At 40.9% G+C, this 22,885-nt stretch overlaps 1 protein-coding gene across 2 annotated transcripts in view; it reads left to right on the top strand.

Annotated features, from left to right (window-relative positions):
* The first annotated feature begins 1,047 nt into the window (after window positions 1-1,047).
* Window positions 1,048-22,885, top strand: part of TMF1 (TATA element modulatory factor 1) — a 31,811-nt gene continuing 9,973 nt past the window's right edge. For both annotated transcript variants that reach the window (XM_032772859.2, XM_075073236.1), the window contains exons 1-11: window positions 1,048-1,331; window positions 4,396-5,630; window positions 8,889-8,992; window positions 9,489-9,615; window positions 10,720-10,825; window positions 13,303-13,445; window positions 16,619-16,785; window positions 16,993-17,149; window positions 17,796-17,888; window positions 20,371-20,527; window positions 21,473-21,665. In XM_032772859.2, coding sequence (XP_032628750.1) covers window positions 1,190-1,331; window positions 4,396-5,630; window positions 8,889-8,992; window positions 9,489-9,615; window positions 10,720-10,825; window positions 13,303-13,445; window positions 16,619-16,785; window positions 16,993-17,149; window positions 17,796-17,888; window positions 20,371-20,527; window positions 21,473-21,665 — 2,624 coding nt within the window. In that variant the 5' untranslated portion in view covers window positions 1,048-1,189. The remainder of the gene's footprint in view (window positions 1,332-4,395; window positions 5,631-8,888; window positions 8,993-9,488; window positions 9,616-10,719; window positions 10,826-13,302; window positions 13,446-16,618; window positions 16,786-16,992; window positions 17,150-17,795; window positions 17,889-20,370; window positions 20,528-21,472; window positions 21,666-22,885) is intronic.

The raw sequence follows: 22,885 nt of genomic DNA on the forward strand, positions 1-22,885 counted from the left end.
ACTTTAAAATTAAAGCTGGCTGAAATATTTTTAAATACAGAACTTATATGAAAAAAATTAATAAATTTTTACCAGTTTTGACAAGGTGTAGCCAAAAGAGAGAAAAAAAACTACTTTTAGCTATTTGAGTAAATTACTTCCAATAGTACTTGTCATTATTAGAACTGACACTTTCTAAAAATGGACATCTTTCTAAATAAGGAGTAGGCCCAGCTTCCCTGCTTTTATGATTCTTGTAGTGAATAGATACAGGCTGATTGCCCCCATGGTAAAAAAATGGCCTTTCTGTATTCCTGATCAAAATAATCAAATGGCTCAATTTTCCTGGCCCTTTGGAGCTGTATAGCTAATTCCAAGCATTCAAAAATCAGCAGTCAGGCTGCAAGAAACTTTTTTTTTTTTAAATTGCCTTTTGGCATTTTGTACCTGTAGCATACACTGGGTTTAAGTATTTATTTTTTCCTCTCTCTCTCTCCCCCCCGCCCCCGGAAGCATGTGTACTAGAAATTTGCCCTTTTTAAAAAATGAAAGGGAGCGTAATCACGCCTGTAGGAAGGCGGCTGGAAGAAATACACCCAGGGGTGCGATCAGTAGCTTGGGATCCTCGTTGCTACCTGCCCCATCCTTGCATCTGCAATTGCCCAGTCATTGCATGGGGCCAGGTCCTGGAAGGTAGCGTGACCAGAGAGCCAGTGTGAAAAATCTGGACACTTTATTTCCCGCTGCGGGGGACTAATTGCATCTATAAGAAAACGCCCATCATAGCGGTAGCTGTGGGGGTTTGTCCTGCCCGGGACCAAGCCGGAACTGAGCCAAAATCCGGAGAGGGGATGTCTCGCGTGACAGCGAGGCCACGACCGTCTGTCCGCCATGACACCTACCGAGGCGGAAGTTGTGCGAGGTAGCTGTGTTGTGCCGCGGTAACTATGGCGGCGGAAAGATTAGCAGTCACATGACCACCCGCGGGTTGACGCGCCGAATGAGCCTGCGCTGGGTTGGCTGACGAGTGTGCGACGTGGACGCGTGTCACGTGCGCATGTGTGGAGCCCTCCCTCGGGCCCGGGGTGGTGGTGCGGGCCTTACGCCCGTGGCTGCTGCGGCCCGAGCCCGCCCGCCCGCGGATCCAGGGACCCGCGCGTTACGTTCCCCGCCTGGCCGCGGAGTCCCCGGGCCCAAGCCGGGCGGGGGGATGAGCTGGTTCAACGCCTCCCAGCTCTCGAGCTTCGCCAAGCAGGCGCTGTCGCAGGCCCAGAAATCCATCGACAGGGTGCTGGACATCCAGGCCGAGGAGAGCCCCTGGGCCGAGGCCGTCACCCCCGAGCACGGCGACGGTAGGTGTGCGAGCGGCCGCGCCCCTCACCGGGGCGTGTGGGCTGCGCCCTGGGGTCCCCCCTCCCCCGCTGTGCCGCGCCCCTCACCGGGGCGTGTGGGCTGCGCCCTGGGGTCCCCCCTCCCCCGCTGTGCCGCGCCCCTCACCGTGTATCACACGGAGGACAGAATGTGACCCTCTGGCAGAACCTTCTGCTGTAGGGTGACCAGACAGCAAGTGTGAAAAAATCGGGACAGGGGGTGGGGGATAATAGAAGCCTATATAAGAAAAAGACCCCAAAATTGGAACTGTCCCTATAAAATCGGGACATCTGGTCACCCTAATCTGATGTCATATTTATTGTGGAGGTGCTGAGGTGGCTACCTTGAAAACAAGGTTTTTTCTGCCTCTTCCACAACTTATTCTGTATTTTTTTTAACACTTTACAATTATATAGCTCCATTGAAGGTATTCAGAGCTCTTTGCAAACAATTACTTACGTTTCCTAATATGTTTACCATATTACGGGTGAAGGAAAATGAGTCACAAAGAAGCCTAGTGCTTTCCCCAAAGGTGTAAAATGAGGAATTGCTGGAACTAATATTAGTCCTTTTTCCTCTGCTCCACTTGATGACTGACAGTAGTACTCCCAGTTTTGAATAATGTTAATATGCTTATGCCTTGAGGATAAACTTTTAATTCATCTACTCAAGAAACTTTTTAATTCATTGTTGCTCAATGAGGATGACTGATGTGAAGAGAGAAATGTCTAAGTAATATGATTTTTCCACCACTCCTTTGGCTAATTCTGATACAGGCATCTCTTCCTGTATTATCAGTGTCTGCTGCATTAATCCCTCTCCAAGTTCATAGAAATTCAGTGGAGTTTCATGCGGAAGTTATGGCAGAATAAACTACTGCAACTTCCTGCATGCAAATGTTTGTTAAACAAATTAGATTCTAGAAAGTTTGTGATAGTCTAAATATGATGAGGTGATGTCTGTTATTTATATAAGGCACAGCATTAATACAGAACTTGAAAGAAAAATTCATCTTAAATTACAGTATTGAATTTCTTTCTAGGCTGTACGTTCAAGGTGAACAAGTCCTGATATGGGACACTATTTTAAAATTAGGGCTGCAGGATGAAGAGACTCAGGAAGCTGTAATGGTAGCCAATCAATGTCCTTAATGCAAATGTTGTGTATATCTTGAGCATAATATAACAGTAAAATGGAGAACAGTATGTTTACCAGGCAGAGTAAACTTGAATCTCTAATAAAAGACAGTTAGAGAACATTTTCCAGGGTGATAGTGAAGTATAAACAAAGTTTAATATATAAACATTTCTAGTATCCACCTGTCAGATGGCTTCAATGTCATATAAGTTAAATAGTGAGGGTTTTGTGTGAACAATGGTTACACAAAACTCAATCCCTGCTTCTTTTAGTACTATAGCAAATCATTTTAAAACGTCAATTGTATTTAAGTTTTTTGTGATAACAATATGAAATTCATAAGGACATCACTAGAGGTAATTCAGAGGTCATGAGCAAACTCCGTGTGGACCAGATAAAACCATATTTTAGTGATTTCAGCTTATTTTTTTAAAAATAAGCATATGTGTTGTCAAACTGTTGCCAGACTTTCAGATGTTCTGAATCACATGCATTTCACATGAAAGGCAGTAAAAGTTTTTAGTGCTCAGTACTTTTGGCAATGAAGCCATTAGTGTCTTACCCAAACTTCAAGTGTTGATGTTACAAAGTATGATGTAGTCAATAATGTAGTAGTGCAACAATTGATATTGAGTGTTATAACTTACAGATTTCATATTAGTTTACTATTGTATACCATAACTAAGTATTTGTTGGGACAAATCTCTTTTTACATAAGTCTGAAATAAGTAGTGAGATACCCAGTGCTTTGACTACATGTGGAAAGTATCCTGGAAATTATTCTTGAACCCCAAATGTTTTCTGTTCCATATTGTCCTGTCAGTTACTGCATATACAAAACTAGTAAAATTTGACAATGAAATTCTTCACATCCTACCCAACTAGCCAGAGAACAAAACCGTCCAGAGGTTAATATGAGAGATGAGGCTGGGAGAGGTGCTACTGGAGTCCAAGGCAAACAGTTGCAGTACCCTGTTTGCTGCTGTGGGACAGCACTGAGGAGCAGAGTGAAGCTAATTGGATTGTTGTTAGTTTTACTGTTGCTCGACAAGGCTGGGCATAGCAACTGTGAAAACCAAGGAATTTCTTGGTTTTACCCTGTCTGAGAAGGTTAGGAACAGCCCCCAAGGCACTGGAGTTTTGTCAGCTGCCTCAAAAAGTTTGTTCCACTGGTTTGTGTTCTGGAAGTTTATTGTCACAGCCATAACGGCCAGAACCTTTTAGTCCTAAATTCTTCAAAAATTGAAAGCTGAGACTGTCTCAGTTGTTAGGATTGGTTTTCCACTTGTCAATGGCAGTTAATTTTTTTTAAAACCCCAATAACTGCAATTTGTTCTTTTCTGATCTGCCTAATGCTCTAAACTTCTGCATGTCCAGATCACTGGGACTTGCCTACTCTCACTACAGTAAGCCAGTTATATTCCCTGTCCACTCTCCCCTTCACTGGTTTCCTTTCCATCTTAGAAATTGTCCTTTATGATTTTCAAAACTCTGTATGGGCCTATTTCACTCTCTCTGTAATACTCATAGCCACCTTTTTCAGCTGCTTCTCAGATCTTGGTATAACTCTTGTCTGCCTTTCTATCCCCCACTGATGTTCTACAGTTGCTGGGAAGAAAAAAAGTCATTTTCATCCGTGTTGCTCTACCTTTCTGGAGTTCCTTCTGTACATTGAATCATTATGGCTCCTTTAAACTTTGACAATTACTTGTAAAATGTAAGGTTGCAATAATAACAAAAGGTACTATAGCTTTCTATATCTTCTTTCATGCTGTATGTTCAACATCATATAACTTTCTTTGTTCATTTTCTGTATTGTTGCATGTCACAATGCCAGTACTGCAAAACCGTAACTTTTTTATATTTTAGATGCTTTTCATATGGCTGATTCTTTACTTCTTGTTTTAGGAACAAATTCCCTTTCAAGTGGCGGATGGGATACTTCTACTTGGGGATTAAACTCAAATATAGAGCCTCAAAGTCAGCCAATATCCTCACCAGCAGCAATCACCAAACCAGTTAGGAGGACAGTGGTGGATGAATCTGAGAATTTCTTCAGTGCCTTTCTCTCTCCACCAGATATTCAGAGTCTACAGCAGAATCCAGTGGTGTCTAAACCTCCAACCAAATCACAACGACCCAAAGAAGGAGTGAAAAGCACTTTAAAGGAATCTCTTTGCAGCAGTCATCCAGAAACGCTAGTAGAAACTGAGACAGAAGCAAAAGATTCTTCTGCATCTGTGCAAGTGGACTTGAAAAACCTTGCTGTTCCCCAGGAAAAACTAGAAGAAAGTTCTGTACTTGAAACTGATGCTAAACATGAAGAGAATACAAACAAAGGCACTATTGATAAGGTGGCCACTCCAGAACTCAAAGTACCTGAAGTTGTTGTTGATGTGAAATCTAATGCAGGAAATGATGGATCAGGAAGTGCTCCTGACAGCCCTGCACAATCTCTTACTGCAGAGACAAAGGACATGGGTTTGGAAAGTAAGGAACAAAAAAATGAGGACAGACAAAGCAACACACCTTCACCTCCTGTTAGCACTTTCTCCTCGGGGACGTCCACAACTAGTGATATTGAAGTTTTGGACCATGAAAGTGTAATAAGTGAGAGCTCGGTAAGTTCAAGACAAGAGGCTACAGATTCAAAATCCAGTCTTCATCTGATGCAAACTTCCTTTCAGCTCTTATCAACATCTGCCTGTGCTGAGTATAATCGCTTAGATGACTTTCAGAAACTGACTGAGAGTTGCAGCTCCTCTGATGCTTTTGAAAGAATAGATTCGTTTAGTGTGCAGTCGTTAGACAGCCGAAGTGTAAGTGAAATCAATTCAGATGATGAATTATCAGGCAGAGGTTGTGCGTCAGCATCTCTCACAATCAGCTCTTTAACACCGAAGACTGAGATGGTTGACCTCATGAAAAATAAAGAATTGAATGAGACACTTGTACACGCAGAGGAAACTGAAATGGAGGAAAGTGGGAGAAGTGCGACCCCTGTTAACTCTGAGCAACCAGATGTTTTGGTTGCTGCTGTACAAACAGATGAAGGACAAATGGCTAAAGAGGATGTGGTAATGCAGCAGCAAGGTGCTGAAAAGTTGCCAAAAGTGAATTGTGAAAAGGAAGAGCTTTGCAAGGTAACTATAGAATATGTTATGTAAACACACAACATGCATTCTGTGGGCTGAATTCATCCCAGTTATAAGTGAGTGAAGCTGCATTGATCTTGACTCCTAGGCAGTGACTTATACCTTGACCAAATAAGTTCATACTGCATCATTCTGTACTAATGGAAAGTTCTTTGATCCTGCAATGTAAGGCTTCATCTGTTCAGAAGCCCAGTGAAATCATTAGAGCTCTGCATGGGTGCAAGCATCAGTCTGTGTGGACCTGACTGCAAGACTGGGGCCTTAATGAGTATGTCTACACTGCAGCTGGGAGTGAGCCTCCCAGCCTAGGTAGACATTCCTGCTAGTGGGGCTTGAGCTAGCATGCTAAAAACAATAGTCTGGACATTGCGGCTTGGAGTCTCAAACCCATCTGTCCCTTAGGCTTGAGAGCCTGAGCCACAGCATCCATACTGCTATTTTCAGTGCATTGTCTTGAGGCCTACTAGCAGGAATCTGGCTCAGACTAGGTATACACACTACAGACTTAGATCAGTATAACTACCAGAGGGGTAGCCGTGTTAGTCTGGATTTGTAAAAGCAGCAGAATCCTGTGGCACCTTATAGACTAACAGATGTTTTGGAGCATGAGCTTTTGTGGGTGAATACCTACTTTGTTGGATACATCTACATGCATCCGACGAAGTGGATATTCACCCACGAAAGCTCATGCCCCAAAACGTCTGTTAGTCTATAAGGTGCCACAGGACTCTCTGCTGCTTTTACAGTATAACTATGTCACTCAGGGATGTGAAAAATCTAGAGCCCTAAGCAACATAGTTATACTGACCTCTAGTCCCTTGTGCTATATTGATGGGAGAGCTTCTCCCACTAATATAGCTACCACCTCTCAGGGAGGTGGGACTAGTTATGCTAATAGGAAGCTAATAGGATTCTCTGCTGCTTTCACAGATCCAGACTAACACGGCTACCCCTCTGATAGCTAATAGGAAAAGCTCTCCTGTTGTCATAGTAGCAGCATCACTAAAGTGCTACAGTGCAGCTGTACCGCTGTAGTGCTGTATGTGTAGACAAGCCGTCAATAAGTATTTTTGTCAAGTGTACATACTTCTAGCTGTTTTGTTGTGAAGTTGACTGATTATGAGAGAAACAGTGAAAGGAGCCCCTTGAAATTTTGTGATGTAAAATTATCAGGAATTATCAGTAACCATTAACAATTCAACAGTAGTCAAACAATTTGCAGATACAGATATGCAAGCTGTGTAAAACTGATTACATGTAGAATGAGCTTGAAAATATTTTTAACACTTTATTAGGCTTGTATACATTTGGCTTTGTAATATATAGATTTAGTGTTAACTTGTTTTCAGAAATGGGAAACAACTTTGATTAACCAGAAATCATGCTGAAAACATTTTTTCGGTATTATACAGTAGCTTAATTTACACAATACATCAGCATTATTTCAGTTGTAAAGACTTCTCCTCATAGGCAGGGGAACTGTGGGGGTGCTGAAGCACCCCCAGATGTTACATAGAACTCCGCTCCCAGCCCCGCATCTGAGTTCCCAGCGCTCCACATCCACCCCAAGTTGTGGCCCCAGGCTCTGCTCCCTTATTCCTGTCCATATTCCTCCCCTCCCAAAGGCACAGCCTTGCTCCTGACCCCAGCTCTAGTGGGTGGGGGGAACAGGTAAAAAGTTTGGCAACAGTTTTGTGCTGACTTTCACCCCCCCATAAAAAAAAATGTTCCAATGCCACTGCCTGTCCTAGAGACGTTACACCCAAAAGATTCAAATGACCTAGTTTTTGTCACTAGCAGATACTTTAGGAAGACTAGGTAAACTAGGTTTTTAAGGCCAAGAAGAGAAATGGGTTAGTGAGTATTGACTAAAATAAGTATAAATTGGATAGCTAACTTAACTGTACAAAAAGGAGCAATGTAGATAGGGTACTGGACTGGAACTTCAGAGATTTGGGTTCTATTCTCAGTTGGGCCACTGACCTGCTGTGTGACCTTATGCAAGGCACTTTCCTTCTTTGTGCCTCTTTCCCCTCCCGGCCTTTGTCTGTTTTAAATTGCCAGCTTGTCCTGGTTAATCTGTTTCTGCAGTGCCTAGCACAGCTGGGCCCCAATCTTGGTTTGGGCCTGTAAGCATAGCAGTAATATTACTATTAATAATAGCAATGGGAAAAGAGTGTGTCTGAGTTTATGAAACACCTTTAGTTAATCCACTTTTGAAAGAAAATTAATAAGCGTGTTCCTTTTTAATGTCTGTTAAATTGTACAGAATTATGATGTAAATGTTGCAGAAAAGTATAGAGTCATGGGCTGGTACATAATTATGTTTAATTAGATAATTGTATAAAATTGAATAGAGAAGACTTTTTTTGGTTTAGAAATCTGTTATTGTTCATGAAATATAGCAGATTTTTCAGTTACATTTGCCCTGATTAGATTGTGGTACATGTTTGATGCACATACTTTACCTGTTATTGGCGATTTGACTTGACATATATTTGTTACATGTAATTTGTAGACTCCATTTGTATTTTATCATGCCTTTTCTGTGATAAAGTGCCACAGAACAGTGGAATGAGAAGTATAAAGGAGTTCCTAATCATGCACATTTATTTATTAAAAATCTAGAAAGTATAGAGCCTTGTTTTTCTTGTGTGCTTAACTTCCTGCTGATGAATGTCTTGAGTTTCTGTTTAGTACTTATGGCCAATAGTTGTAAAATGAAACGTCTGCTCCCTATTGTGAAAACTTAAAACAGCTGTTACAAATGGAGCATTTTGGAAGCAATTACTCTTGCACTTACATAACATCTTTATCTCTTAGAAACATGAAAAAGATTCAAAATTAAGTTGTCAGATGCCACAATTGTAAGCTCTGTCATCTGCAAATATATCTGACAAAATAAACAGATAAAAAATAGTGGAGACTCAGGGCCCTATTTAGCACTCTTTACTCAGACAGAACTATCATTGAACTACTGTTGAATTTGATGGGAACTTTGGCTGAGTCAGGAATTCCCTTTGTTAAAAGTTTAGAAAACTAAATAGATTAAGAAGGTCCAGATTCTGTCTCTGGTATAATTAGATGTAAAAGCTTACCATGAGGCTTGCTATTCTTCATTGACTTTAAAATAAAAGTTCCTAAAAGTACCAAAAGAATTCCAACCTCAAAACCCAGCTAAAGAAAAAAACATGCTGTTTCCATCATTTAACTGTTTTTGATCATCTTGTCTAAAATTTTATTCAGATGATTGATTTGTTGACTGAGAAGCTGGAGAAGAGGGAAACACAGTTATTAAGTGTTAGTAAAGAGAAGGCAAGCCTGGAAGAAGCTTACGATAACCTGAAAGAGTACGTATCAAAATAGCAACAGTTCTGAATGTAAGGGTTCTGCTTATAAGTGCTAAATTGTGACTTATATTGCAACAAAAATGGGGGCTGCATAGGTGTGTGATACAATAAAATAAATATTTTTTGTTAGTGTTAAAACTGTTTATTTGTGAAATCAACCTGATATTAGTGTGAAGTAGTCATGATTTTTTGTTAAATAACTTAATAAACTATCAGTTGTCTTTTACATAGTGTAACTCTTCTTGTTGTACTGATGCTGTATGTTTACCCATTTGTTAGCAGAGCTTGATTAGTGAATAATATGTTTTAGATGACATTGTAAGGTCAACCTTATGTTACACTACTTAACTAAATCAGTGAAGATCTTCTAAATACCTGTGTCTCTGAGTGTCAGTGTTTTGTGTCTTGCTAGTTAAAGTTTATTATAAGAGCTTGTTGAATGCAGTTTGAAATGTCAACATAACCACTGGATTATTCTAAAATGTCTTAAATCTAGTGAAATGTTTAGAGTGAAAGAAGAGAGCAGTAGCATTTCATCTCTTAAAGAGGAGTTTACTCAGCGAATAGCAGATGCTGAAAAGAAGGTCCAGCTAGCATGCAAAGAGAGGGATGCAGCTAAAAAGGTAATCAGCTTCCTAGCTGAATTAGTATTTATAACTCTAAATAGTCTCAGCTTCCCTGGGGAGCAAATCCATAAAAATTGAGTTTAGGAAAACATGACATTTACAGGAGCCACTATGAAGTAACTTAGATATCAATACAAAGGTTTTGGGGTTTTTGTGGGGACGGGGCTCCACAAGATCTGATAGATATTTTCATGATTTTATAAAAAAGAAAAGGGTTTTGGGATTTAAACACTCACGGCTCAAACACTAAAGCATTTTGCTTAGCGTGGTGTGTTCATAGTCATTCTGCAAAAAGTAAATTAAACAGCATAATTAAAAAGTATTCTTAAAAATGTCAGATTTAAAAAAATGCTTTATTGTAAAACACGTTGTTTTGTCAATGCCCCTCTAAATGTGTGTTGGAGCAGTTGGGGCTTTACCTCTCTTTAGGAGGAAGTAGAATCCCATGTTATCTGATATTCACTTGCATGAATTAAATAGTTCTGGGTTTCTTTTGCTACATCATAAAGGTTTAAAATAGGATGAGGTAAAGCCAAAATAAAATTCTGGTTGAAAAGAGAAAATAGCAGTATTCATAGATTCCAAGTCCAGAAGGGACCACTATGATCGTCTGGTCTAACCTCCTGCTTAATACAGGCTATAGAACTCCACTCCCGAAAAATAATAGGGGTGTCAGTGAACTTAAAAAATATACACTTAAGGCTAGTTATCACCTTCTACATCTTTGTGTTCATACAGTTATTGCCTAGTTCTTGCAGAACAATTTGTTTTCATTCTTTTAACTGCTGGTTTATTCTAAAATACAAAGTCTAAAGCAGTCATTTTCAATCTAAGGTCCGCGGACCCTTGGGAGTCTGCAAACTGTCTGAGATTTCCAAAAGGGTCTGCACTTCCATTCACGATTTTTTTAGGGGTTTGCAAATGAAAAAAGGTTGAAAACCACTGGTCTAAAGTCTTTTTAGGAATCTGAGAAACTATGCTATATTTGGGGCCGTATCCATTTTTCCAGTGGATAAAAGCTCCATGTAACTTAATATATGTATTTTTAAAAAAGGCTAACATTATTTATAAATAATATTAAGAATATTTCCTCCTTTTTAGGAAGTAAAGAATGTTAAAGAAGAATTGGCAATTAGACTAAATTGTAATGAAACAGCTGAACTATTGAAGGAGAAGGATGAACAAATCAAAGGACTAATGCAAGAAGGTAAAGTTGGTAAACATGTTATAGTAAAGATATTTTAAGTGTCCTTTAATGCGTTTTGTCTTATTTTAGATCTTGCATGAAAATGTCATGTTATTTCACGTATCTTCTACATGTGGAAAATGTTTAAGCAATGAGTCTCACTCCTATCCATACTTTTTTAAACATCAAAATGTGGGTATAGTGGAAGAATTTGATGGAAGAACATGGGAATTTCCGTCCCTTGTCTCCACTTTCTGATTTGACGGGGAACTCTGAGTATAGAAGCCTTGTACAGGTAGATACCGTAAATATTTTGCTCTGTCACAGACAAACTTAGATCAGCAGCACAGGACGCATTCATCTACATTAGGAAAATAAGGTTTTTCACAGCAGATGTCAAATTCTCTATCTTCCAGATCTCCTGAAACAATGTTCAAGAAAAATATCTAGTACCTTTTGCTTGAATGTGTGTTGGTCTCTGTCAGGTTCACTGTCAGTCTTTCACAGCCCTCAATGGGGTCCAAAGAAGCCATTTTTAGTGACTTAGGGCAAGACACACACAAGGTAGGCTGAGAGCTGAATGGAGCTGCTTGTAAAGAGCCATTTGCAGTGCTGGTGAAATGCTTTCTCCTGAAGAGTTCCTGGCCTTCTGCCAGGAACCGCCTCTTGCTGCTGCTGGCAGCATGGTTGTAGTTACTCACCTGTCCCCACCTGCCAGTGTAGATTGATTTAGATTAGTGGTTTAAATCACAAAATTTAATCATGATTTAAATCAGTAAGCAGGAAACCTGGATTTAAATAATTGATTTAAATATTGTTTTGCATTTGTACTTTTTAGTTTTTATTAAAGTTTAATTCTCGTTAGTTGGTGCAACTATTAAAACTTGTTGAATTGAAACCAGATGCAGCCTTTTCACTAAATCTGGTGAAGCCAGGAGGATCCGTCTATACACATTTATTTAAGCAGTTATATAGCTTAACACATGTTTGTTTAGATTCTTACTTTTTACATTTTTTTATTGTTAGAAAATGGTGACTGATGCATTTCTTCTTTACTAGGTGATTTTTTTACTTGAGATTTATGTCAGGCTGCATTTGGATTGAAATTGAAATTCAATTAAATGAATAATAAACACTGTTTTAAAACTGTTTTTATTGAGTAAATGAAATTACCTTACTGTGCTGGGTGCATAAGAAGGAAAAACAAGTTCATCAAAACATGTTTTGAATTTAAAACTGATTTATTGAACAAACAAGTATTAACTGTAGATAGTGAAGTGATAGGAAACAATTATTCAGCACTGGCCAGATTGTCAGAGGTATTTAGGTGCCCAAAGATGCATATAGGTGCTTAGCGGGTTTCTCAAAATTACCTAAGCAGGTTCGGTGCCCAACTCCCAGATTGGCAGATAGTGATTGACCTATCAGGCATTGATTTATCGCGTCTAGTGTAGACTGGATAAAATCGATTCCCTGATTGCGCTCCACGTCGACTCCGAAACTCCAACTTATGAGAGGCGGAAGTGGGTTGACTGGAGAGCGGCAGCGGTTGACTTGCCGCTGTCCTCACGGCCAGGTAAGTCAACCTAAGATACGCAGATTCGTAGCTGAAGTTGCATATCTTAGGTCGACCTCCCCTGCTAGTGTAAACCTAGGCTAAGTGTCTACACTAAAATGTTGCTGCTGCCGATATAACTTGCCCACTACACCAACTTAACTCCACTTCCGCAAGAGGGGTAGAGTCAATGTAAATGTAGTTAGGTCAACACATTGTCAGTGTAGACACTGCATTGCTTACATTGACTCTTGCTGCCTTTCAGAAGTTGTCCCACCCTGACAGTTAAATTGCTGCAAGTGCTCCTGGTGAGGATGCGCATCGCTGACAGAGGGAGTGTAGTGTGGACATGCAAAAGCAATTTAATTACTGTGGTGACTGTATGTTGTCATAACTTAGGTCAGCATAATTTTGTACTGTGGACATGCCTTACGAAGGAAGTTTTCAGGCATCGTGACATCACTATGCCTGTTCTAATGGGATTGGAGAAATGACGACTAGACATTTAAGATGGCCAGAATCCACTGACAATAGAAAATGTTATAAGGCTGCCATGTCGGTATCAGTGTAAAAATACTATAGGTTGAAGTGATTGGGAGAGAAGAAAATAAGCAGCTTTAGCACTGATTCACTATTAACTTAATATTGGAATAATAGATGATTTATGTTGATTCCAATGTCTTTTTATAGTAAATAATGTAGTCCATGCTGCAGTTGCATTAATTATCCTTAATATAGCACAGCGTAAGCATGTAGATACTATGGCAATAGGTGCTATACAGTGCTCTAATGTTTGAAATTAAACACTATAGAGGAGTCAATGTAAATCATATTTCTTGGTGATACTGTTACACCTTAGAGAAAACAAATCTTGCACTATATTGGATGATGGAAGGGCATGCTAATTAATACTTAACTTCATACACTTTTTTTTCTTTTAAAGGAGAAAAGCTTTCAAAACAGCAGTTACACAATTCCAACATCATTAAGAAGTTAAGAATGAAAGAGAAGGAAAATGAAAATACTAATACAAAACAGAGCAAAAAGATTAAGGAGTTAGAAGAGGAGTTGCAGCATTTAAAACAGGTTAGATATATTTGCAGTCACATTCTGTAAATCACTTTATTCTGATATTGGTTCCTTTAACTCTGACTGTACAAGATCGTCTTTTTGAGAGGTTTCATAATAGGTTTTGTTCCCTTGTACTTCGTTGTGGTTTGGAGATTGTGGTCCCTCTTCTGATTCTCAGTAGTTTGGGGCAGGTGGTTTCTGGATGCTTTCGCTCAGCACATTAACTATTCTTCATCATTTGTTTCTAATTCTGTAGTTCCTCATTGTTTACGCTCTTTCTCAGTTTTCCTTTGGGGGTAACTTTATGTAGCTTTAGTTAGGTTTTTTCATACAGTTAATTATGGATGTCTTTCTAGAAAACTTTTACTTAAAATAATTATTTTTTATTAGTGTTTAACTATTGCATTAGTTGAGATGTTGAAATACCTCAGTGGTTGCAGATGTTATCCTGAATGAACAATGCCCATCTGAAATACCGGCTTACAAGGGTCAGACTTCGTTTATTTTATTGCAATTTTCTGTGAAAGTTCAGGACACAAATGTCACTTCATGCTTTCAGAGGCTTAATAGCCTCTTGGCTGCCATAACAGTAGCTAGTTTAACCTTGGTGATCAGATGTGGAATTCCCAGTTTAGCTTTCCAGACCCAGCTTTATGGTAGTCCTGTGAAGGGCTCTTTTTAGTTCGTCATATGCATTACAGACATTATTGATTCTCATACCTTGGAGTGGAGATATATTAGAGCAACCAGAGAAGTTTTTGGTATTATTATAATTCTTCATCGATGTTGCTGTCAAGTGTTCCTGCAGTGGCTCAATAGAATGATAACCAACCTCAGGGCTGACTGTCAGGAAACGGCACAAACCCCAAAGTGGCTGAGAGCTGTATATTTAGATTTCATCAACCAAGTATAAAATATGAACTCCTCAGGCAGTGTAATCATGGAGTCACAGACATTCCCTTGGGGTACTCTGATCTATCTTGTCAGCTTGCCTTAGTGATCAATGGTCCCTTACATCAAGAATTACAAGAATGTTCAGAATACTCTGAGTCCAAAGGACCAGTCACGTACCCCACCTCAGTTGCACCTTAGTTTATTAGAGGATTGATGTGAAATCTATCTCAAGATTTATTAACTAGGAAAAGGAAATAAGTTATTTACAAGGTTAAAGCAGGTAAACATATATGCACACAAATGGTTAGTCTTAAATTTCAAATGGTAATAGAAGCATATATAATAAGCAAGCTCTGTATGTCCTTTATGACTAGCCCAAGCCAAGCACTTAGGATCTTTTGCTTATGCTTAGTAATCCTTGCTCTTCAGAGTCCGAGCAGCATAAAAGATACAGTTTCACCTTCTTAGGGCTTTTTATTGCTTTCTGCCTTCTGCTTCAAGTTGTAAATTCAGCTGTTGGGAAGAATTCAGATCCATGACCCCTCTTCATGGGGTGGGGAGAAAAAATCCACAAAACCTTTTGTCTTCTGATGTTCCACAATGGTACATCTGGTGTTGGATTGGCCGGCTTTTGTTGGAGACTAAGGCTATGTCTACACTACAGGCATAGCCTTATTGCTGCAGTTGTGCCGCTGTAAGGTCTTCTGTATATGCTGGCGAGAGAGCTCTCCCGCTGGCATAATTAAACCACCCCCACCAAGCAGCAGTAGCTATGTCAGTGGAAGACGCTCTTCTCGACATGGTGCTGTCTACACCAGTGCTTTCGTTGGTCGAGGGGTGTTCCTCTCCCCCCCCACCCCCCACATGCGCCTAACCATAGGCACCAACTCCGCGGGTGCTTAGAGGCTGGAGCACTGATGTGTCAAAAAATGGTGGGTGCTCAGCACCCACTGGCAGCCCCAGCGCTTTCCACTAGAATGTACTGAGCAGCAAGGTTATCCGTTCGGCAGGCCTGCTTGCTAATTTACAGGCACTAGCTATTAAAATGTGTAAGTGGCATCTGTGATAACCTTCCCGACAGCTCCTGGGGAAAGGGACTGCAAAACCTCCCCCCCCCCACCCCAAAAAGACACAGTCAGTGCTTGTGCCCCTAACCATCAAAGGTTTTACCAACAAAAGTGCTAGTGTAGACAAAGCTAGTATTTCACACATGTTAATGCTTTTGTCCTGTCTGGGAATTTACTGTTACAGAGCAAACACGTAAATACCTTATACAGGTATTATAAGTGAAATTAATGCAGGCAGCAACTTACGAGAATTTCATAAAGTCTAAATACAAAACACATTTTTATAACTGTAATACTTATATTAACAATACTAATGCACAGGTGAGCCAGACTGGTTCCAACTATGTATTTATCAGTGTTCAGCTGAGACCTGGGAGCCTTGGCATGTGCTGGCACCTGGTCTGCCAGTGTCACAGTGGCCACCTAATGAATGGTGGTAGTCCTGGGTGGTGGATTGGGGAGGCTGAGCCTCCCGAAACAGTCAGACATGGCCCCGCCCATACTCTGCCCCTAGGGTCCCGCTTTGGGTGCCACTTGGCTCCAGGGGTGGAGCAGCGGCACCACCGTGTGGTCTTCCTCCTGGCGCTCCAGGGCTGAGGTAGGCTGCGAGCAGTAGCCAGCCTGGGGTGGGGACTGATGACGGTGGTTGGGGGGCTCTGGGTTCTGAGGTACATGGAAAGGGTGGAGCCTCTGGCAGAAGGGACAGAGCTGGAGGATAGCCTCCCCCAGCCAGAGGTTCACAGGCCGCCCATGGTGGTAGTTTCCTTATCTCAGTAGGCATCCCAGCATCATAGACCTCTCCCTTTTTTCTTCAACTTTAGTGAAAGCGCCATTCCAGGAATCTTACCTTCTAGGCTTTCAGTCACCAAAGGTAATTTAAAGACTATTCAGTGGTCTTAGTAAGTCTTATTCGGGCTCTTGATATTTCACTCTCACTAAAACTTACGTTAATGCTCAGCAGGGCTTTCTTTTGGCCCTGAACTTGATTGCCACGAGTTGCCTATGCCCATACCTAGAAATAAGTGTCACTATAGAGGCCTATGTCTGTATTGACTCACAGGTGTGCTGTAACCATTCAAGTGCAAAATGTTGTTGTCTTAATTGAATCTGGGGTTTCAGGTTTTAATGAAATTTAACCCAGGAAGACTTATAAAATCCTCCATCTTAAATTTGGAAGGGGTTTTTCAGTTATTTTGGTAGACTTTTAATTCATTTTCACTCTAATAGGTGCTTGATGGCAAGGAGGAGATTGAAAAGCAGCATCGAGAGAACATTAAACAACTGAACAGTGTGGTAGAGCGACAAGAAAAAGATCTCAGCAGACTTCAGATTGACGTGGAAGAGCTTGAAGAACGGAACCGAAGTGTTCAAGCAGCACTTGATAGCGCATACAAGTAAGCAGATACTTGCATGCAAAAATCAAGAAATTTATGTTTAGAAACTCCTGTATGTAGTGCCTGAGAAATGTTTATAATATGTAGTAAAAAATTACTTGGTAAGTCATCCTGACATGGTATAAACTGTGAGGATCACTGTAGTTTTAATACTTAATTTGAATTTTATGATATAAAATTCCGGTGCCTTTAATTTTTGGTTTGTAGGGAACTTGCTGATCTTCACAAAGCTAATGCTACAAAGGATAGTGAAGCACAAGAAGCAGCATTAAGTCGTGAAATGAAAGCTAAGGAAGAACTTGGATTAGCTCTGGAGAAGGCCCAAGACGAAGCCCGCCAGCAGCAAGAAGCTTTAGCAATTCAGGTGAGCTTTAAGCGTGGGGATTAAAGCTTTCTTTTCTAATTTGAGAGTGTACTTTGGGCTAGTGGATGATGTGCACTGTTGAAGGCAACCAGGCTTTGTGCAAGCTGGATGTCAAAATTCTCCTCTGTTCTTCCAAAAAAAACCAAAAAACTGGTTGCCAAAAACAGCTTGGAAAAAATACTTAAGAAATCTAGCATGACTGTTTTGTAACCTAGTAAATAGAAAATCGTGTGAACACCAGATAAGTCATAAATTCAATTAACAGTACATAGGAGGAGAAAAGTCATATTGCACTAAACCACTTGTCTAAAGTTGTAATTTTAAATGTGTTTATCTTGTCTAAATTTATGATTATAATTTTGGTGGTAAGCCATAGTTCATGTCTGTGCCATTCTCTTATTGTGATGCTAAATGTTACTTCCTTGAACTGGACACTTATAACTAGTCAGTGGGTGGGTAAACTAGTGAAACTGTTATGCACATGGTGTGTGTGGGTGTGCAGAGCTGACCTGTAAAACTCCTAAACTGGAGCCCCCGTACAACATCACTGATGCAAATGCACATGGCTGTAGCAGTGACAAGTGGAGACTAATTCTTCGTTAGGAGTTAATGAAATACAGTAATTGTCTGCTTCCCGCTGATACAGGTGGCAGACCTGAGGCTGGCACTACAACGAGCCGAGCAGCAAGCAGCGAGAAAGGAGGACTATTTGCGCCAAGAAATCAGTGAACTACAACAGGTGCAGTAACAATTGTTTCACTGATATTTCTAGCTGCTGCATGTTCATTTGGTTCAAAATGTGTGTGTGGCGAGGGTGGGGTAGCTCAGTGATTTGAGCATTGGCCTGCTAAACCTAGAGTTGTGAGCCGCCTCCTTGAGGGGGCCATTTAGGGATCTGGGGCAAAAATCTGTCTGGGGATTGGTCCTGCTTTGAGCAGGGGATTGGACTACATGACCTCCTGAGGTCCCTTCCAACCCTGATATTCTATGAAAATAAAAAATGCAGGGATTATACTGAGATAGACAAGGTGGGTGAGACAATATCTTTTACTGGACCAACTTTGGGTGGCAGTGCTAACCCATTGGGGGCCCTAAGAAGGAATGTTCCCCCCCCGCCCCCACAATGCATACTAAAAAAGCAAATAGAGGGCCCCTTTGAGCTGTTCAGGGCCCTAAGCAAGTGCTTAATCTTCTTATGCCTGTTTATTGGTGAGAGAGACAAGCTTTCGAGCCACACGGAGCTCTTCTTCAGGTCTAGGAAAGGAGCTCCCAATATCACAGCAAAATGCAAGGTGGAACAAATTGTTTAGCATAGTAGTTAGCATATATTGTAAGGGACCATTCAAGGTAGAGCGGCCCCTTTCCAACTCTGTTGTCATAGGACAAAAAGAGAGGATTAGTGGGTTACAGATTGTTGTAACAAGCCATAAATCCAATGTCTCTTCTGAACCCCCACTTTTGGCCTTCAAACAATCCCCCAGCCTCTCCAAGCTCCTCATCAGAAGCAAGTGCCCCATAGACCAGGACACAACAACTCAAAAGTGGTACCAGACTCTGCCAGACCAACAGATGGAAAACTTGCAGACATAGCTCCACTGCTACAGTGATCAACATCCCCCATAACACACCTTTCAAGAGCCATGGGTCCTATACATGTCTGTCACGTAGGTATACTTCATTCAGTGCAGTAAATGCCCCAATAGCTGTGTGAGTGAAATCAGACAACCACTGCGCTCTCAAAGGAAAATGATGTAAGACAAAAACACCCTGTCACCTGTGGGATGTGCACTTTTCACAAATAGGTCAGATATAGAGTGATCGATCAGTCCTCATCCTCGAAGGAAGCCTGCACAACGCTTTCAAAAGACGAACCTGGGAGCTTAAATTCATTACTCTCTGAGACACTAAATGTGAACCAAGATACTGGATATATGGTTTATTAAAACAATCTGTAACCCACTAACCCCCCCTTTTTGTCCTATGACTGCAGAGGTGTTAACGAGCCACTCAACCTCGAATGGTCCCTTACCATATGTGCTAACTCCATATGCTAAATAAACCATTCCAGCTTACATTTTGTTGTGACCCTGGGAGTGCCTCCCCCTACCACCTAAAGAAGGGCTCTGTGTGGCTCGAAAACTTGTCACTCACCAACAGAAATTGGTCCAGTAAAAGATATTGATCTCTCCCCAACTTGTGTCTGGACCGATATGGCTACAACTACACTACATACATAGGATTATGCTAAGTCGTTTGTTTGGGGGAGGGACTTCTAAAAGCACATTACAAAATGCTCAAATGACTTGAAAGTTCATAGGCCACAAGATAGTTGTTTGGGTTCATACCTTTTCGGCCACATCTAATGCAGAAGAACATTAGAAACAAATGTTAGGAAAAACCTTTGGTGGTGGTTTGATTTTCAGCCAATATATTTCTTTGAAAACCATTATGCCAGCTTTTTAAGCATGACGGATCTTTTTAGTATGAAGCAAAATTTAGCATGAAGCAAAATTCAGCCATTAAGATTGTGATTATGCTGTAAAATTTCCAGCAAATGGACACTTAAATCCCTTCCTTGGAAGAGTGGATTACTACTTCATCCTTTCCTTTTAGGAATAGCCCAGAGATTAGTCTAAATGTGGCATCTTCCTGGGGCCTGTGGAGAGAGTATTGGCAAATGACTATGTTAGCATCAGGAGGGAAATGTGGGCTTGATAGCAGATCCTGTTCAGGTGTGAAGTGGTTAGTAGAGGCAAAACTCAAAACTTCAACTTTTGGGCCCCACAATGGAGACCTCCTCTTTCTTCTCAAGTAATGGCATTATTAAAATTTAAGCCATAATATGCTGTCAGCTCAGAATTAGGGCCTGCTAGATGAGACTTGTCTTCTGCTTCATACTGGAAACTCCAGTTATATACTAACACAACACTACCATCAGAAAAAGGGTTCTTGGCAATTAAATCATCTTCTACTGTTTGAATTTAAACACCAGACCTGTTTCCTAATGACTTGTCTAAAGATGTCACTCCAGCTCTTGATGATATATTATTCTCCTCTGACTTCACTTAAAAAAAAAAAAAAAAAAAAAGGTACAGTTTAAATAGTAGTTATTGTAGAACACATAAGGATTGTAGTTACATTTTTAGCGGAATTTTGTGGTAACATTTGAACTGGTCATGCCGTGTTAAAGTTTAATGACATTTAACTAATTCGTAATTCAGAGACTCCAAGAAGCAGAGAATCGGAACCAAGAACTGAGTCAAAGTGTTACATCTGCCACCAGGCCACTTCTTCGGCAGATCGAAAATCTACAAGCAACACTGGGAGCACAAACCTCCTCATGGGAAAAGTTAGAGAAGAACCTTTCTGACAGACTTGGTAAGTCTAGCTGTAGACTTTAATGTACAGTATGAATGTGGGGGAGACACTAGATGGCAGTAATGTAATGAGAAGAGCATAGACTTGTGTCTAAAGCTTAAGACTATGAGTTGGGAGATCTGGGTTCAAATGTGTATCTGTAATATAGGATGATACTTAGGTGTGTTGCAAGGGTGCTGTGTGGCATGATTTACTGAATTTGTAAAAGACTTGAGATTGTATGGTGGTAGTGATTTATATAAGTGAAAAGTACTCTGTGGGCCTGGGAGAGGGGCAGGAATGGAAATGGATAAACACTTTGAATTGTCAGATGTGGTTTTTGGATTCTGTGACCTGGGCTTATCTACTGTAACACTATCCAAGGCTGTAAAACAAATATATTTCAGCTGGGTTGAGGGTGTAATGAAAAACCATTGCCCCTTGGATGAACAAAATGACAATGGAATAAAATGTCCAAAGCCACGGGTAGAGTATATAAATGTTTCCTGGAGCTTACTGTTTCAGTCCTTTAACGATTTACTCTTTAAGACTAGAATCTCAAATCCTCCTTGCCCGACAATCCTCTCTACCTCTAATTGCATGTTCTTGTTTGAAGGCAGGCATACTGCCACCAACCAGTTCTCAAACAGTGTTGTATCTACTAGTCCTGCTATTACGTGCTTCTGATGGCTAATGCCAAGATGTAATTACTTACCACATTTTGAATGCTGTTGAAAAGACTACATTTCTATTGAAGCCTGGAAATAGTATAAGAATAAACCTTTACAGTGTTAGATTCAATTCAGATATTTTTCAAAACATTTGGCAAATATGACAAATATTTCAGTTAAACACCTATATAATTGTCTTTAGTTATGGAGGACTGACTATTTTGGTGTAAAAGTCAGCTAATAGTTGTTTTGTTTTTTATAATGGATTGTGTATTTACTCTTTCTTGGGAATTAGGTGAATCTCAAGCCCTCCTGGCAGCAGCAGCTGAGAGAGAACGTGCTGCTACAGAAGAACTTCTTTCCAATAAAATCCAAGTGTCTTCCACTGAATCACAGAATAGCCTCTTGAGGCAGGAAAACAGTCGCCTTCAGGCTCAGCTGGAAGCAGAGAGCGCCAGACTCAAGAAACTGGAAAATGAAAACAATAGGTGAATTGGGTCAAGTTCTTGACTTTCATGTTTCTTTAGTCAGATTCATGTGGAAATGAAAGGAACAATCAGGTTTTTGTGTTTGAACAGGAAGACTTGCTCTTTTGTATTAATTTGATAACAACCATATAAAATACTGATGGTGTTGCTGGACAGGTTTTATGAAGAAAGACAAAGACAGAGATCCTTTTGTTTGTCTGATACCTACTATTTTCAGATCACTTCAGCTCTTTGGGGCTGTCGTTGTACCCTTAGGGTTCCTAATGGCACTTCTAATGCGTTGAGCCTTAAATCTCTCACCTGACCCATGACCAGTCACTCTCACCTACTTCATTTGCTTTTGACAAGAATATTAGATAATGTTCATGGGTGGCAGGTACCATAGGCTTGGCAAGGCTATGCCTTCCCAAACAGCCAGATGTGGCTTTGCCTCCAGCCCCCTCACCCTCCTGCTTTCCACGCTCTGCATGCGGAACTCCAGTCCCCTAGTCAGTACTGGCAATGGCTGGGGCTGTGTCCACGCATGCCGCCCACTGTCCCAGTGCTCTGGGCCTGGGGTCTGCTACGGTTGGGGGAGGGATGCAGAAGGGACGGGGCTGAGGGCTAGCCTCCCCCAGCCAGCAGTTCACACACCACCCATGATGATGTTCTCTTTGGCCTTACTCTTGCAAGCTGCTTTGTGCAGTTGCAGTCCGTGCGCCTGCATGCTGGCTTAAGGGTCCATCTGCACAGAGCAGCTTGCAGGATTGGGATGTTAGAAAGCATCCAACATCTCCCAAAAGAAATTAAATCAAATAATTATCAAGTGCTAAGAAGTTGAACTGTGGCAACGACTATTTTCTTAAACAAATTCCCGCTTTTAATAATAGAAAAACAAGAAAACATGTCCTTTTGAAGACTAATGCTTTTTGGTGGCTCCCAGCCACCACCTTCTGAACGTCTGCCCTGAAGCATTTCCACCAACATGCAGTCCAGGCCTCCCACCTCTGCCTCAGCACAGAAACTATTGTAGACGCAAACCTGAAGTCAGTAGCAGAGACATTAACTATGAATTATCCTTGTGAAATTCTTCCTCTTAACTATGTCTCTGACAAACTCTGTGTTTGTTTCCTTTTTAATCCCCTGGGTTGTTCCTGGGGGGAGGTGTGCTTTCTTGCATTGTGATTCCTGTTCATATCAGGAAATTCCCTTTTCAGCATCCTGGTGGTACATTGGGAGGA

Source organism: Chelonoidis abingdonii, chromosome 17, assembly GCF_003597395.2.
Source record: "Chelonoidis abingdonii isolate Lonesome George chromosome 17, CheloAbing_2.0, whole genome shotgun sequence".
Taxonomy (NCBI): Eukaryota; Metazoa; Chordata; order Testudines; family Testudinidae; genus Chelonoidis; species Chelonoidis abingdonii.